Source organism: Limulus polyphemus, unplaced genomic scaffold (genome assembly GCF_000517525.1).
Source record: "Limulus polyphemus unplaced genomic scaffold, Limulus_polyphemus-2.1.2 Scaffold1711, whole genome shotgun sequence".
In the NCBI taxonomy this organism is placed as follows: Eukaryota; Metazoa; Arthropoda; class Merostomata; order Xiphosura; family Limulidae; genus Limulus; species Limulus polyphemus.
Genome location: NW_013667321.1, coordinates 77,709 through 93,222, shown reverse-complemented (window position 1 = coordinate 93,222; position 15,514 = coordinate 77,709). Strand labels below are relative to the sequence as shown.

The 15,514-nt window shown below is 34.4% G+C and overlaps 1 protein-coding gene across 1 annotated transcript in view; it reads right to left on the bottom strand.

Moving 5' to 3' along the window:
• LOC106464657 (lysyl oxidase homolog 2-like) overlaps positions 1-15,514 on the bottom strand; it is a 28,905-nt gene that overhangs the window by 2,071 nt on the left and 11,320 nt on the right. The window contains exons 2-6 of the mRNA XM_013924817.2: positions 9,274-9,473; positions 8,332-8,511; positions 7,326-7,482; positions 6,311-6,454; positions 815-932 (exon numbers count right to left, since the gene is read on the bottom strand). Of these exons, the coding sequence (XP_013780271.1) occupies positions 815-932; positions 6,311-6,454; positions 7,326-7,482; positions 8,332-8,511; positions 9,274-9,473 (799 nt within the window). The remainder of the gene's footprint in view (positions 1-814; positions 933-6,310; positions 6,455-7,325; positions 7,483-8,331; positions 8,512-9,273; positions 9,474-15,514) is intronic.

The window sequence follows — 15,514 nt, the reverse complement described above, 5'->3', positions numbered from 1 at the left end:
AACATGCTCGCCCTTCAGCCGTGGAAGCGTTATAATGTGACGCTCAAGAGTAGTCCAAAAGTTGGCGGTGGGTGGTGATGACTAACTGCCTTCCCTCTAGTCTTACACTGCTAAATTAGGGACGGCTAGCGCAGATAGCCCTCGTGAAGCTTTGCGCGAAATTCAGAGCCCCCCAGTGGTCCAGTGGTATGTCTGCGGACTTACAAGGCTAGAATCCGGGTTTCGATACCCGTTGTGGGCAGAGCACAGATAGCACATTGTGTAGCTTTGGGCTTAATTACAAAAAAACAAACGAAATTCAGAATAAACAAACAACAGCAAGTACAACGCGTTAAGAAGCGCTTAGCTCAATAAAATGTGCGTTTTACTATACTCCGAAATATATTTTGAAAAACGAGAGACAGTCTGATGGCTCAGCAGTAAGTTTGAAGGTCATAACGGTCAAATTCAAGCCTTGATTCTAATGGTGCAATTTTGACTTCAAAAGTGGGGGGGGGGCGGTTTCTATATCTGTGGTGCATGAAGGTGGTTTATAAAAAAGAAAATAAAAAAACATTCTACCCTTGAAAAAGTGCAAGGAACATGAAAATTGCCTTATGTTTTATCCTTGTGGCGGGCAAAGCATTGTGTAGCTTTGTGTTTAAAAACAAATAAATAAATAAAACGAACAAAATGTATTTTAGCTTTTTGAAACTCAAGAATTTTAAGTCGTAAAAATTGAACTCATAAAGCAACAGAAAAATAAAATTTGTTATGCCCTACATTACGTATATAAATATTGGCAAACTTTATTTTCCTTCTCACATAAACGTACTTGTGACAAGCATGCCATTGCCAGGATCGTTTCGCTAAAAATGGCAGGAAGTCGGCTGTCCCAATATTTCCTATCCTAGCGGTGAATCTTAGCAATTTCCTCGTCTCAAATATGTTAGCTGAAATTTTTGAGAAAAAAGCAAATGAAAACACACAATTGAAGTTTTTTAGCATAAGAACAGATAATAAAGATAGAGTTCCAGTTGAAATTTATCTATGTGTTGTTTTTTTGTCAAATGCGCGATATCTTTGTCCCATTAGGCTCACGTTATTATGTGTTACAGGTTTCATCAATAGTAAATATGGCTGTCATTATTATATAGTTGTTTCTACTGCTGTCTTTAGAAAATTATACTTATGTGCAACATTTTTATCTTATGTTTCGATGAATTATCATAAAACATTTAAGATTCTCTTATGATATATTAAAGTTAATGTTAGAAAATGAGGAATAATTTATACCAATTACTAGAAAGAGTCATATATCATATCTTACATTTGCAATTTCTTTTATTGGCACCCTTTTAAAGCAGGTTTACAAACAGATAATCTGTAACAGCTATTGGATCATAAACCTCAAAACTATGGAGTTTCATCGATTTTGGCTATAGCATGTTTTGTAATTAACATATATCCAACTTTTAGTGAGAGAAAGAGAGTATAGTATGGTATTATAAAGTAAAGACCTAAAAGTTGGGATAAAAAATAAATAGTTTTTCCTCATTCCTCCTAATCTTCCATTTCGGATTTACAATCAGATACTTCTGATTTTAATTACAAATTTTAGGCAATTTGGTTTAGATGTTTCGACTGCTTTCAGCGTTTAATTAGATAACACTTTTAAAGTATCAAACTGAATATATTGACAGCGTTTCATAGTATTTTTTGTGGCAGGTGAGCGATGGAAGAGAGCAGCGAAGGAAGTGGAGCGGTTTTGTGACGTTCTCAAAGGAGTTGCGTTAATGTTTTGATATATTGACTGGACTGATTATTACGTACCATTTTTCATGTATTCTGTTTATTTCTGGTTGACTAGCTACTACCTGTGTAATGAGTTTGGATGCACTGTTGCCTACCTTCGAACTGTTCCACATCTCATAACAATCTTAGCTCGTCTATGTCGATCTTGCCTTCTATGTCTTCTAAAATAAGCTGACTATCTGCCGCATTTATTCTTCATCCCTGCTTCAAATACATTTTTCTACAACTCCTTCTTATGCAGAAGTTTCATGTTCTGCTTCCATTCTTTCTAAACACATTATTTTACCTTCGAGCTGTGATCGACATACTTCACAAAATTGTGTCGGCCTTTCTATTTTATTCCTCGACAAATTTCGTTTGAAAGTTGGAGCATAACCTGTTCTTCCGACATTTCTTATGACAAATCAAGATTTCAAACACACACATCTCACTAAAGTTTTGCAAAAATCTCCAAATACTGCCTCGCGATAAACAAATAATACTAACTCATAATGGTACGATGGTTAAATATCCTAGTTTCGAACTCTGTGATGTCATATGCAAAAAAAATAGGATTCACCACACTTGGAGTAATATGAAAAATTCAAAAAGATTAACCAATTCTCTAAAACAACAGCCTATCCTTCATAGAGCTTTTCATCTCTCACGTGTTACTCGTGGAGCTAGTCCTTCTATCACTGAGAATGAAATGACTTATAAACTTGCTACCGATAATATTTATATTCATCGCACGATTCGAATTCAGAATTTCACATGTCCTTTTTTTTTTAATCGTGTTTTGTCAAAGAGCTGTGATGTCATTCACTACCTGCTAGTTTATGGTGCATATATTTACAAACAACGTGAGTAGGTCGACGTATTCTCAAACATCTCAGACTTAACCAATTCGTTATAGAAAGTGACTTTCTTATAACCTTCATTCTACTCTTCAATGTCCCAATAAATCAGAATGTCCCCAGTGCAGAGGTCGGCATTTTTCCGTCAATTTAACCAACTGAATTATATTTCTATTTACAATACTTGTTTTCCGGGCCATTCTACAAATTGTTATAAATGTGAAGGTTAGTCTGCACCAACACCCGATGATCCAACCTCGTTTTCTCCTCTTCGAACAAGGGAATACATTATTCTTCTGACTAATCCAATTACTACACCTCCTACTATATGGAATGTTTTCGTTTTGTTATTCTTAACTTGTAAAATATTTACCCATTTCATCGGCCTCTTGTTTTCTGAAAAACCTGCCGTCAAATCTATCTATAATATTAATCTGTACGCAACTTAACACTCACCTTTACTTTCAAAATTTTCAAGGAACAGACTGTGAAATGTCTTTTTCTCAAATTATATCACTTTTAGCCATATTGCCTTTTTTTAGAACATGTTTTATCTACCGAATATGTTGACTGCATCCTGTTGAATGATACGTTATCCAAACTTGCGAAGTTTGTAAGGATTTCAAATTACAGCTTACATCGATATTTTATTATCAAGCTGGTATCACAAGGGGTGGTGTGGGTATCTTATGTAAAACGTTTATTCCTGCTTGAATACACAGTCTATTTCAAGCGAGATTACCTGAAAACCTTAACTCTAGTAACAATCTATGTTCGTTCGGACTGTCTCCTGCCCTTTGATTTCCTTTTCTACTTAAATCGATATTTCTGAAGTTATATTATCCTTCTCATATCAATTATCACAGCAGATCTGTTTCTGAGTTAAGTCACTTTGATTCAACTCTCAACAATATTTCTGGTTTTTTGAACTTACCATCTCAAACGCATCAGAATCAAATACTACCATCATAATGTTGTGATGGCCTCTGCAACCTTAGTGCCATTACTTATTGTTCATATTCTTCACCTCTACGAATAGATCTTCAAATTTAGATGAAAAAATGAGATAATTTCTTATTATAATCCCGTAATGAGTTATCAATGTAAGTTCGATAAAAAAAGCAATCTGCTTTGGAACAGATAAACACCTATGCAAACAATCTTCAGTCGGTTCTTTCGCCAGCTAGTTTCCTACATTTCCTTTCGCATCTACCAACTATCCCAAGCCTCCATATTTTAAAATCTTTGTTTCGAGAATTGGAGAAGTGCGTGTAATCAACTTTGGAAAGTTCACAGTGCCTCTTACTTTTGGCGTAGTTTTTGTCTCATGACTTAACATTCACAAACTGTAAAATACCCAATTTTAGAGAGTGACTGAAAAGCAAATATTTTTGTTACATTTCATCAGAGAGCTTTTTGAGTCCGAGACCATATACCCAGTAATGTTGAAACCAGTTTTCTTTACCCCATTCCATTTGACCTGTCTCCGCACTTTCATCACGAACTGAGAATTAATTATATGAATATCTCTATAACAGTATCTGATAGTTCAACTAGCAATTGGGCATAAGTTTAATAACGCTCCAGGGTAAAATGGCACCACATATCTTCGTCTACAACAGGCACCAAAAGTGTCTTTCTTTTACTGGCTTTACTTTACAATGTGATCACTAATGTCTTGAAAATTTTCTATTATTTTACTGTTATTAAAGGCTATTAATGAGACTACTGTTGTAAGCTGTTACCGTCCAGTTAGCCTCACCAGTTTTTGTTGTTGTTTTTTCAGCAAGACCATTGAGCACATTCTTGTCACACAACTTCATCGTTATATTTTCGAACATCGACTTTTACCTTTCAACCAGACTATTCAACCATGCACGACTATTTACCCAGGCTTTCACTTCAGGTATCCTGTATAATCGTTTTTGATTTTGAAAAATATTTTGATTCAGTCGGGCACAAAGGTCTGTTCTATAAACTTTGGAAAATGCTCCTTTCACTTTCTTAAGCCAGATTTATCAATTCCTTTCTTCAGGAACGATAAAACGTTTGTTCTGTAGAAGGCTTCCTTTCTAGCCTGTTTGATATCCTAGCAGGTGTTTAACAAAGATCAGTACTCTTACCAATTTTTTACACAATGTATGTAGCAGGTGTGTGGCGACTGCTAGATATTTATGTGTTCCAATATTCTCATGAAACTTGCTTTGTTGTATCTATGATCACTATAAACAAGTCTCTACAACTCGCCATTAATCAGTTTCTTACATGGTGTTGTCAATGACGTCTAACTTTCAATGATACCAAAACCAAAGCAATCATATTAGTTCCACTCGAAAGAAATTTCGACCATGTCGTAACTCTGAACTTTTTAATATTCATATCTACGACATTGCCACTGATCTTTTTTTTTCTACTTTTAAGTAACTTGGTGATAATTTTAAAACACAATTAATTCGGAAAGTTCATTTATCTGTACTCAATCACAAAGTTTCACTACCTGTACTTCTATCTATCAATCACTGCCCAATTTCTATAATTCATCTCTGAACCAGTATATTACACACATCTCCCTTATATTAGAAGTTCGTTCTCTTAGTCAAAGTGAGGACGTAGCCCTCTTCTGGCTCACCACTTCATTTGAGGTACTGAAATGAAATATCATTAAAAAAACAAAGAGTCATTTATGCCACATCGTCCAGACCAACTGACGAGTTCTGATATTTAAACTGCTATCTTTACATGCCCTTGAATTTGAATCTGAAAAGCAATATATGAGAAATGTGGAAAACACATCTTCAGTTTACGAATTTTAATTTAGGCCTACTGGTTTCTAATGCTTCGCCAACTTTCGTCGTTTAAACCGTAACTTGTAAAGTATTATCTGCACGATTATTTGCTACTGAAGAAGGTTGAGATCATGACCACAACTCGGAACGTTGGTGATACATTTCCCGTACTGAGTTTGCATTATAAGTCTACCAGTTCTTTTAATTATTTTAGTGATACAAACGAAATATATTTTCAATGCTATTACAGCGGTTACCTAATTTCAGGGAATTCCTTTTGCATTTTTTCCTGCAGTTGCTATAACTCATTATCAATTATCATTTTTTGTTCTCCTTGCACAATATTTATTGTACTTTTATACACTAATTTTAATCTGAGAAGAGTATGTCATGAACCTGCCACACACAATGAATGGTAATAGGACTCGGGATATTTTGGGGTTTAATATATAGGTACAATACTTTTACCGAGTTCATGTTGTAATTCTGATGTTTTTTTCACATGCCTTTGGTAAATACTGGTGCAATGGGATATTCCCAACGTATTTTGAATGCTATTACTGTAGTTATCTTCCTACAAGGGTATATCTTTTTTTCAATTTCTGCCTTACTTTGACTATTATTTTTGTACGAAATCTACTCACAAGATTTGCTATTTTATATTTCAATTCATTGTTAATCTGGCATAAGTACAGCATTTTAACCTTAACTAGCTAATAAAAACTTATTGTTTCTAGAATGCAATGCTTTCAGCTAATTTATTGGAAATGTTTCCAGATTGATGTCATATAATGCTTAGTAGTATATTGTGACTATCTATTGGTAAACACCTTACAAAATGAAGAATTATCTTCTGTCACAGCAACACAACTACCTTTCTCTGAGTGGTCTTACCATCTCTATTCTCTTTCAGTAACCGATAAGCTGAGCTAGCAACACAATTTTCCTCCATGGCGCATTGAAGTTGAAACAGCTGTTTTTTATCCAAATAAGCAGACCTTTCAATCTCTTTTTCATCTGGAATGAGGTCAGACATGGCTGAAAAAACAAGTATTAAGCAATCAGAGCTAATATGTCAAGCTTATGTTTTAGAAAGGAGTTTCTCTGAACTTGAAACTAACTAGCCATGTTTTCTCATAAGTAAGAATAGCACACACAGCAATTATGTCAGATGAACAATACCCAGTACTACCTAAGACATCAGGAAACAATTTTCTTAAAAAATTAAAACTTAAATTATACCAAGTAACAGTCCAAAAACGTTTAGAAGAAACACAGAACAATGTTATGTGTTTTTAATCCTTTTTTGTCCAATATTTTTCCAGGCTCATCTTTTTCTTCATCTTACAGTAATAGTTAACAGTAGTCTCGTGTCCAGACCGATAATATTTACTTCTGATAAGTATTAATTGCCCAACGATTTAGGAAACAAATAAACTGCAACTACAGCTGGCAAAAGTATCTATAATAATGTTTGTAGGCCTGGCATGGCCTGGGGATTAGGACGCTCGTCTCGCAATCTGCACAGATATCCAGATTTGACAAACTGAACTTGATCGATTTACATACAATAAATATTCTATTTCAACACACTTGTTTGAAAAGATTAACTGTTAATTTAAATTAAATTATTGGAAAGTATGTCGAATGATATATTTTTACGCGCTAATACGTTTTTTAAACCAGTTAGTTTCTTTTTAAATATTTACTAAAATCATATTTCATTTTTTGAGACATTAAATTGAACGGAAAACAAACTTCTAGATTCCATGAAGAAACTTCTGTATTAGGAAAGTTAACTTTCATTTATTGCTCATTTTTCGTAAAACGGTATTGGAAATATTTGTTATTATAAAGTGAATGAATAATTAGAAGATTATTTCTGTTGCATATCTCAGGTAAATCTTACCTTTTACACAGATGACGCCAGCAATGTTTCTATCTCTTCCAGGACAATCGACGTTCCCAACACTGTCATATTGACAATATGCAAGAGTCTTTTCGTTTCCCGTACACTTTACTCCACTCAAGATCATTTTGTGTTGCTGACCCCCAAAAATCGAATTCTAGAAGGTAAGAATAGTTTATATATTCCTTTACCTGAACTATTTCTCCTGCGTGTGTAATTTGCATGAAATAAAGCAACTTAAGATTTTTGCAGTGTTATAGCCTATAAAAGAAAGAGGAGATGGTAACACTGAACAAACAGATTTGGAGTGAAAATGAACCCTCTCCAAAGGAAATGGTAACACTGAACAAATAGATTGGGAGTGAGAATGAACCCTCTCCAAATGAAATGGTAACACTGAACAAACAGATTGGAGGTGAGAATAAATTATTTCAAGCAGAAAATATAACACTGAACGAATGTGAGCTAGAATGTAAAACTATCACAAATAAACAAATCCTAAGTTATGGGCCTCGTACTTCTAAAGACTTGTATTCTATCAATTTTGTGTATACCATTGGCCAAGATACAACCACGTTTTCTGTAGACCCTGTGTATGACTACAACATTTTTCTCCTCTCCACCGTAGAACAAACTATCGTTGGTTGTTATTAATTAGTTCGAATTTGAAAATTAGTAAATAACACAGACAAAGTTTGACTTTATACAATGAAAACATTTTTGACGCAACCAATCCACGGTTCTCACTAAAACCTCTCTACATATTTCAACAGCTTCAACGCAGTTTCCAACACTGTCATATTGACAATATGCAAGAGTCGTTTTGTTTCCCGTACACTTTACACCACTCAAGACCCTTTTGTGTTACTGACCCCTAAGGTAGGAATCTTAGAATGTAAGAATAGTTTGAATATTACTTTGTATATATCGTTGTTTTGAGTGATATATATATATATATATATATATACATATAGTAGAGCTAACTTTGAGCTTTTTATGCATTTACCTGAAGGGCTTCTTGTGCATACCCTAGTCCCAGTTGTTTGCAAATAACATTCGCTTCTAGAATTTCCCAACCATCGCCACACACTGTTCCCCATCCGATATCTGGAACGTACACCTCCACTCGTCCTTCAGATAGCGAGAGCCCTCCAGCGAGCCGGATAGAAAAATTGTTTGGGTCAAGCTGCAAAAGAAACATTACATATTTCGGCACCTCGGGTAATAAATAAAAGTGAAAATAGACGATAGCTTATACTTCGCTCTTAAGCCAACAGTCTCTAAAATTTAGAAAAAAGTACAATTCAAATTTAATGTCTTAATATTTTATATTCAGGAGAGTACACTAGGAACTACAGGATCTTCTCAGCAATTTCTGCACAGTCCAAGTTCGAACAGTTTACCTTCCTGCTTTTAATACACGAATAGATGGGTGAATGTTTATCAGTGCATTTTAATATGGGTAATTTAAAACGTTACCAAAAATTTAAAGGGTGATGTCCCAACAATGAAACAGGGACGGATACAAGAACATTTATTGTCAAGCTGCTGATTGTTATACTAATTGTTTAAATACAATCTAGGGTCAATAACTACTGATCAGAAATTGTCATCATTGCAAACTGGAAACATTAATAAATTGGAAATGTTAGAAAATGTTTTAAATACCTCAAATGCATAGACAAAGAAGCGAATAAACTGTTTCGTAAATACGGCAGCTAAATATTGTGCAATGAAACATTTATGTTAACGATTTTTATTTTTGCGCACTTATTTACTTTGATATTTACTTATTTGTAGGCAACGAGGAAATACAACTGTTCCTAATGGAGTTGAAGACGACATATGTTGGAATAAAATTAAAATTTTACTATATGCTTCGATACGTTTCCTTTTAACACCTTCTAGTCCATATCTGTGTTATATAAGTCAAATTCAACGTAGTTACCTTTCGTGGGAAGTATTTGGTTGGTGCTTGGTTGTAGAAATAATTTGCCGAAGACTCAGCAGATGAGAGGTGTCCATCCTGGCAGATGACGCCAGCGGCCTCTTTTCCAATACAATCTGTTATTCCCCAACCGTCAAATGGACATTTCTCTATACTCATTTCATTCCCATTGCAGAATATGTTGTCCATCCATATTGTACCTGGAATGGGTGGAAACAGTTAAATAAGTCAAATACATTTCACTTCTCTAACGAAAAATAGTTAGCATTTTTATGTTTTATATGCCTTAACCAAGTTCTTTAAAGTTAGTAATAATAGCTTGAAATAAGTAAGAAATAATTAAAACAGTTCCTTCTATCAGGCCAAACAAAAAGGAACATTTTAGCAATTAATATAAACGTTCCTAAACATTTGTAAAAACTTGTAAATAAAGGTTTAAATATATAACGTAGTTGAATTATAATAAAACATTCATCGCGATAAGAAATACATAAATATATCCACTTACTTAACACTTTTGTACAGCCATCCATTTATTTGTATATATTGAACCGACCAATCATGTAATGTGTTAAATTGTTGTTTGAATCCAATAAACGCAGAGATGTAATCATATCTTATTATATGCGAAACATATAAGAAGAAGGATTTTTCCGAGTTTGAAAGAGGCATGGTGTAAAGGGAACGTCTGGCATAAGGGTGTCGTCGTCAAATACTATTTTTTAACCTGTTGTCAATATCGGAACTAGGGACCCCAAATATTTTCTATATATTTCCTAATATTTGTCCTTATATAACTGAACTAAGATTTAAAGGGCATCATTATAAATCTGTGGACCAGGGCTACAGAAAATCGTGTGCCAAACCTATTGGTTGTTTAAGGGCTACAGAAAATCGTGTGCCAAACCTATTGGTTGTTTAAAGACATCTGTTATCAAGGTTTACCAACGTTGACCATGACTGAAAGCTGCTGGTGCTAAATGAGGGAAAAAGTGCTTCGATGGGATTCGTTGTAAAATGAACAGGCGACAAAATATGTCCCAATTGCCCAGATCCTTTATGTAGAATCTCTCTAACCGCAACATGTGAAGAACGTCACAATAAAATGGCTTATGACAATCAACAACCAGTTTTAAAGCTGCTTATGTAAAATACCAACAGAAAGCACGACTTCAGCAATGTTTAGATTGCAAAGTGTGGATATAAATCATTAGAAGTATGTGAGTGATATAATGAAAGGTGTTTACTCTTTTGGCTGAAGGTAAAAACTCTTAATTATGCTTGTTTTGTTCCGACATACAGTAATATGGGATATGTTCGTTAGCAATAATTAAACCGTTTCATTCTCTTAGAAAAATGAAGTTATATACATTCACAGTGTGCTTGAATGTTGCTGCTAAACAGGTCCACCCCGAAAGCTGTATTTCTATCATGATGAATTAAGACTCTTTTAAAACAATTTTACAACAATCTACTGTATACTTGCAAGGTTCAAAAAGCACGATAGTAATTTCAACCATCTTCCTCGGTCAGCACAATCACTGTATCTCTATCTCGTCAACCACAAATTTGAACATTGTATTCAAATTCTAATTGTCTTCTGATAACTCTGGATGAATAAGCAGTAAATTTGGTTAATTAACCAACAGGTAGTTAGAGCCCGCAGATAAGAGAATGATCGTGGATCTGGTTGTTAAGAAACCAGTTGTGCAACAGAAAAACATAAGTATTAATCGAAATTAACTTGTAAATTGAACTCAATAAAATAAAAGTATATCTGAAAAATGCATGTTGGTTGGCTAGCTTTACACCCAGAGAACATATATTACGCAATGGGTTTTTACTAGATAAATTAGTACAAGGTTATTTATTTGTAGTTAAGCACAAAGCTACACAATGAGCTATCTGTGCTGCGCTCACCGCAAGTATCGAAACCCAGTTACTAGCGTTATAAGTGCGCAGAAGTACTGCTATGCCATTCGAGGGCACCAGGACAAGAAGTGAAACGAAAAACAAGTACAGACTCTGCCAGCAAAACACCAGGTTCATAGTTTAACCAATCAACACAGGAGATCTGGCAAATACTTTCTGTATGCTGTAGCTATTGTACTAAAAGATGAATATCACTCTACAAAATGGCTACTAAATTTACACACCCAGAAAAACGTTTCAACCTCTCTATAACAGGGGTTATATGGTCCCACGACGAAAACAAAAACGTTGCATAGTGTAAAACATTTAATTACATACTACTTATTAAAAAGTAAGTTTATGCAGGTAAGCGTATTCCGTCTAACTAAGCTGCAGTCATCCCTCGTTAGATGTAGCTCTCCGTCAGACCATTCAAGTATTTCTTATTCTTAGCATACCGTGTCCATCTCATTTCTACTTCCGCCACTATATCGTCCCTCTATCTTCTCTTTTGCCTTCCATTAGATATTTTCCCTGTCCTAGGTTGCTATTCTATTGTTCTTAATGTCCACCTATTGTCATAATACCTTGCTACATGCCCAGCCCATTTCTAATTAGTTCTTAGCATGAACTTTACTGTATCTATTATATTTGTTTGTTTTTTCTTGTTCTGTCGTTTCCCCATCTGTCTTGTAGTGTTATATGAAGTATTTTTCTTTCCATAGCTCTTTTTGTGGTTTATATGTTTTTCCTTATCTGTTTTGTTAGTGCCCATGTTTGGCAGCCATATATTAAGGTTGGTAGTATACACTCATCCATGAGTTGTTTTTTATTTTGTTTTTTTCAAAGTAATGGGGATATCTTGATCCTCTAGAATTTCTTTATACATTCCAAAATATTGTCATGTTACTTTTATTCTTACCCTAATTTCTTCCCTTCTTGTGTTTTCTATTTTGAGGGTTTGTCCTAAATATTTGTACTCTGACTCTATTTCTCCATTCTCAATTCTGATGGTATCTGTGTCATGATAGTTGGTTATATATTTGGTGTTTACCTTATGTATTTTAACACTGCTTTCTTGCTACTGGCATTCAAACTGTTTAATAGAGCTTCCATCTTTTTTTGTTGAATTTGTAAAGAGAGCTACATCATCTGCAAACCTTAGATCTGTTATTGTCTCACCATCTGTTTTTATACCTTCATTCTATACCTTAGTTTGTTTAAATACTTCTTGCAAAGTTGCTGTAAACAGCTTCGAAGATACTGGATCACCCTGTTTCACCCCTCTCTCTATCTTTATCACTGATGATACCTCTTTATTAAGATGTATATTTGCTTTTGAATCTGTGTATATATCTCTTAAGATTTCGATGTATGTTAGATTGATGATTATTGTAGCTAAAGCATTTAATATTGCGCTGTGTTCTACAGAGTCAAACGCTTTTCGTAATCTATAAATTTACGAATATTAATAGAGGAGTTGTAAACAGTAAGATGTGCTCAATAAAAGATAAAGAAGGAATCTCCACACATGATAGAACAGAAATAGTTGAGATATGTGCAGATACTTACATAGATTTATATACATCAACTATTAAAGATGAAACGGGAACAGAAATGAGTTTTTAGAACAACAAAGTAGATAAAACAGAAGTACTTAAAATTTCAGTCTCGGAAGTGGAGAATGCATTAACTGAGATGAAGAGTAGGAAAGCTCCAGGAAACGATATGATCACCAGTGATAACTTGAAAGCAGGTGAAACTGAAACATTAAAGTAGATAACAAAATTGTTTAACAAAATATTGGAGTCATAAATGTTACCAAAGAAATGTAAAGAGGCCAAGATCATCATTTTATACAAGAAGGGAGACTATCAAGATATAAAAATTACCACCCCATAAGCCTATTATCTCATTTATATTAGCTATTCACAAGACTACTACAAAACAGATTGGAAAGAATTTTGGACGAACCCCAACCAAGAGAACAAGTAGACTTTAGGAAAAATTTCTCAACAACAGATGATTTACATGCAGCTAATCAAATAATAGAAAAATAAAATGAACACAACTTACCTTTATGTGTGGGGGTCCTCTACCAGCTTTTAAAATCTTTTTTAATCTTTTCTTTCCTTCTTTTTCTTGCTCTGTTTTTCTTTTGTTCCTTACTATCTTAGTTAAATCGGTATATTCGACTTTTCCTCTCTATTTATCTCAATTTCTTTCTCCTGCCATCCATTTTCTTTATAAGCTCATACTCTTCATCTTTATTTAAAGTTTTTGAAAACCTGTTGATTTTTTCTTATTCTTCGATTAAAATCTCATTTAGTTGTTCACAAAAGTTATTCAGATCTTGGTCTTCCTCCAACACTCCAAATCAGTTTCTTAGGTTTAACTCAAAATCTGTTTTATTTCCATTTAAATGATTAATATTGATCCTGAGAGCTTTCTTCTGTCGTTTGTTTTAAGTCTTGCCAGTCTGTTATCTATCTTAATTTTTGTTCTCACCATTCTGTGATCACTTCCTACGTCTGCCTTGGTTATGACTTCACGTAGGTAAGCCTAGTGTGCTACAACTGAACAAGATAACTTTCAGCATCTTGTAAAGTTAACGTCCAACCCAGTATAGGCAATTATCGCGGCGAAAGGTAGTATAATCTGATATTAGGTAAAAGTCATAATATTATAGTGTCCAGTCAGTGTATCTTGTCAAACACAGCAGTCGAATCGATGTCGAATCCTAAAGTATGGTTTTAGTGATACTTTACGTTATGTCATACCTACCTACCTTATAAAATACAAATACTTCTCTTGCATTTTACTGAACATATACCCTGCTTTGTGCTGGTACTTATTAAGTATGTAACAAGTCTAGTAAATTAAAGTGTGTCCCTTACCTTTTAGTTTTACAACTACAATTCTCTAATTGGCACTACATTTTTATATTCATATGGTTTATTATCGAAATGATTACAACAAGACAACAGATAGAGTTAGGATTGTGGAATCTCGTAAACGATAGGCTTACATAGAATTCTACTAACTCTACACTATATAATGTTTCAAAGATTCCACGAGATGGCGCTACAGTAAACATATCCGTGTTTTCGATTGATTGTTAGAAAATAAGCAAAAAAGCTACAAACTGAGCTATCTGTGCTGTGCCCACCATGGATATCGAAACCCGGATTCTAGCGTTGTAAGTCCGCAGACATACCGCTGTGCCAGTAGGGGCACTGTGTTTTCGAATTGTACTGTAACAAATGATATATAAAAATAACTATTACCATGAAAAGAGAAGAATGAAGAAAAATAAATAGTTTTGACCATCAAACACCTAAATCTTGATTATTGTTTCAAATCGTTTGTTAATTCAAATGTTGATCACTTTATCGAATAAAGAAGGTGTTGTAAGATGTGACAAGCAATAATTTGGTACAATCTCAATGTACGCAACAAATAAACAAAAAAAGAAATAAATAACATTCGTAGAACTTATTATAGCCAGGTTTGTGGCGTTTAGCACCATAACTGGCGAATCACATCAAAGCAATCTTTTAATTAATATGCTGTTATACTATTTTTTTATTACTGAAAAGCCTCTACTGCGCTAGGAAAGGGTAATACCTTTGGTTTGTTTGTTTGTTTTTTTAATTTCGCGCAAAGCTACACGAGGGCTATTTGCGCTAGCCGTCCCTAATTTAGCAGTATAAGACTAAACGGAAGGCAGTTAGTCATCACCACCCACCGCCAACTCTTTGGCTACTCTTTTACCAACGAATAGTGGGATTGGCCGTTACATTATAACGCCCCCACGGCTGAAAGGGCGAGCATGTTTGGTGGGACGGGGATGCGAACCCGCGACCCGCAGATTGCGAGTCGAGCGTCCTAACAACCTGGCCATGCCGGGCCTATAATGCTTTTGAAATTATCACTAATATTATTGTTATTTTACATCACAGTTATTCTAACTATTGAGTTGAATAAAATGGGTTTAACTCGACTTTAACTTGTACTTTTCTTTTGCTTTTTGTTACTTAAGGAAGTCTTATGTATTTATGATGCAATAAAAAACTACAAAAACAAACATATCTGGAGGTCAAAATGAGCCTACTTAAAATTTTGGATAAAGCCGAACTGCTGTCACTACCATAGCGAATATAAACAAGCAAAATATGGCATTTCACCTAGATGACATTAACGGGTAAGGTAAGCAGCATCGGAAGAACTCACCTCTGGTAATTAATCTTATAGCAATGAATTTTTTAAAACGTTAAAGCTAGAGAAAGTTTTGGCATGGAAAAAGATAAGACTTAACTATCAAAAGAAA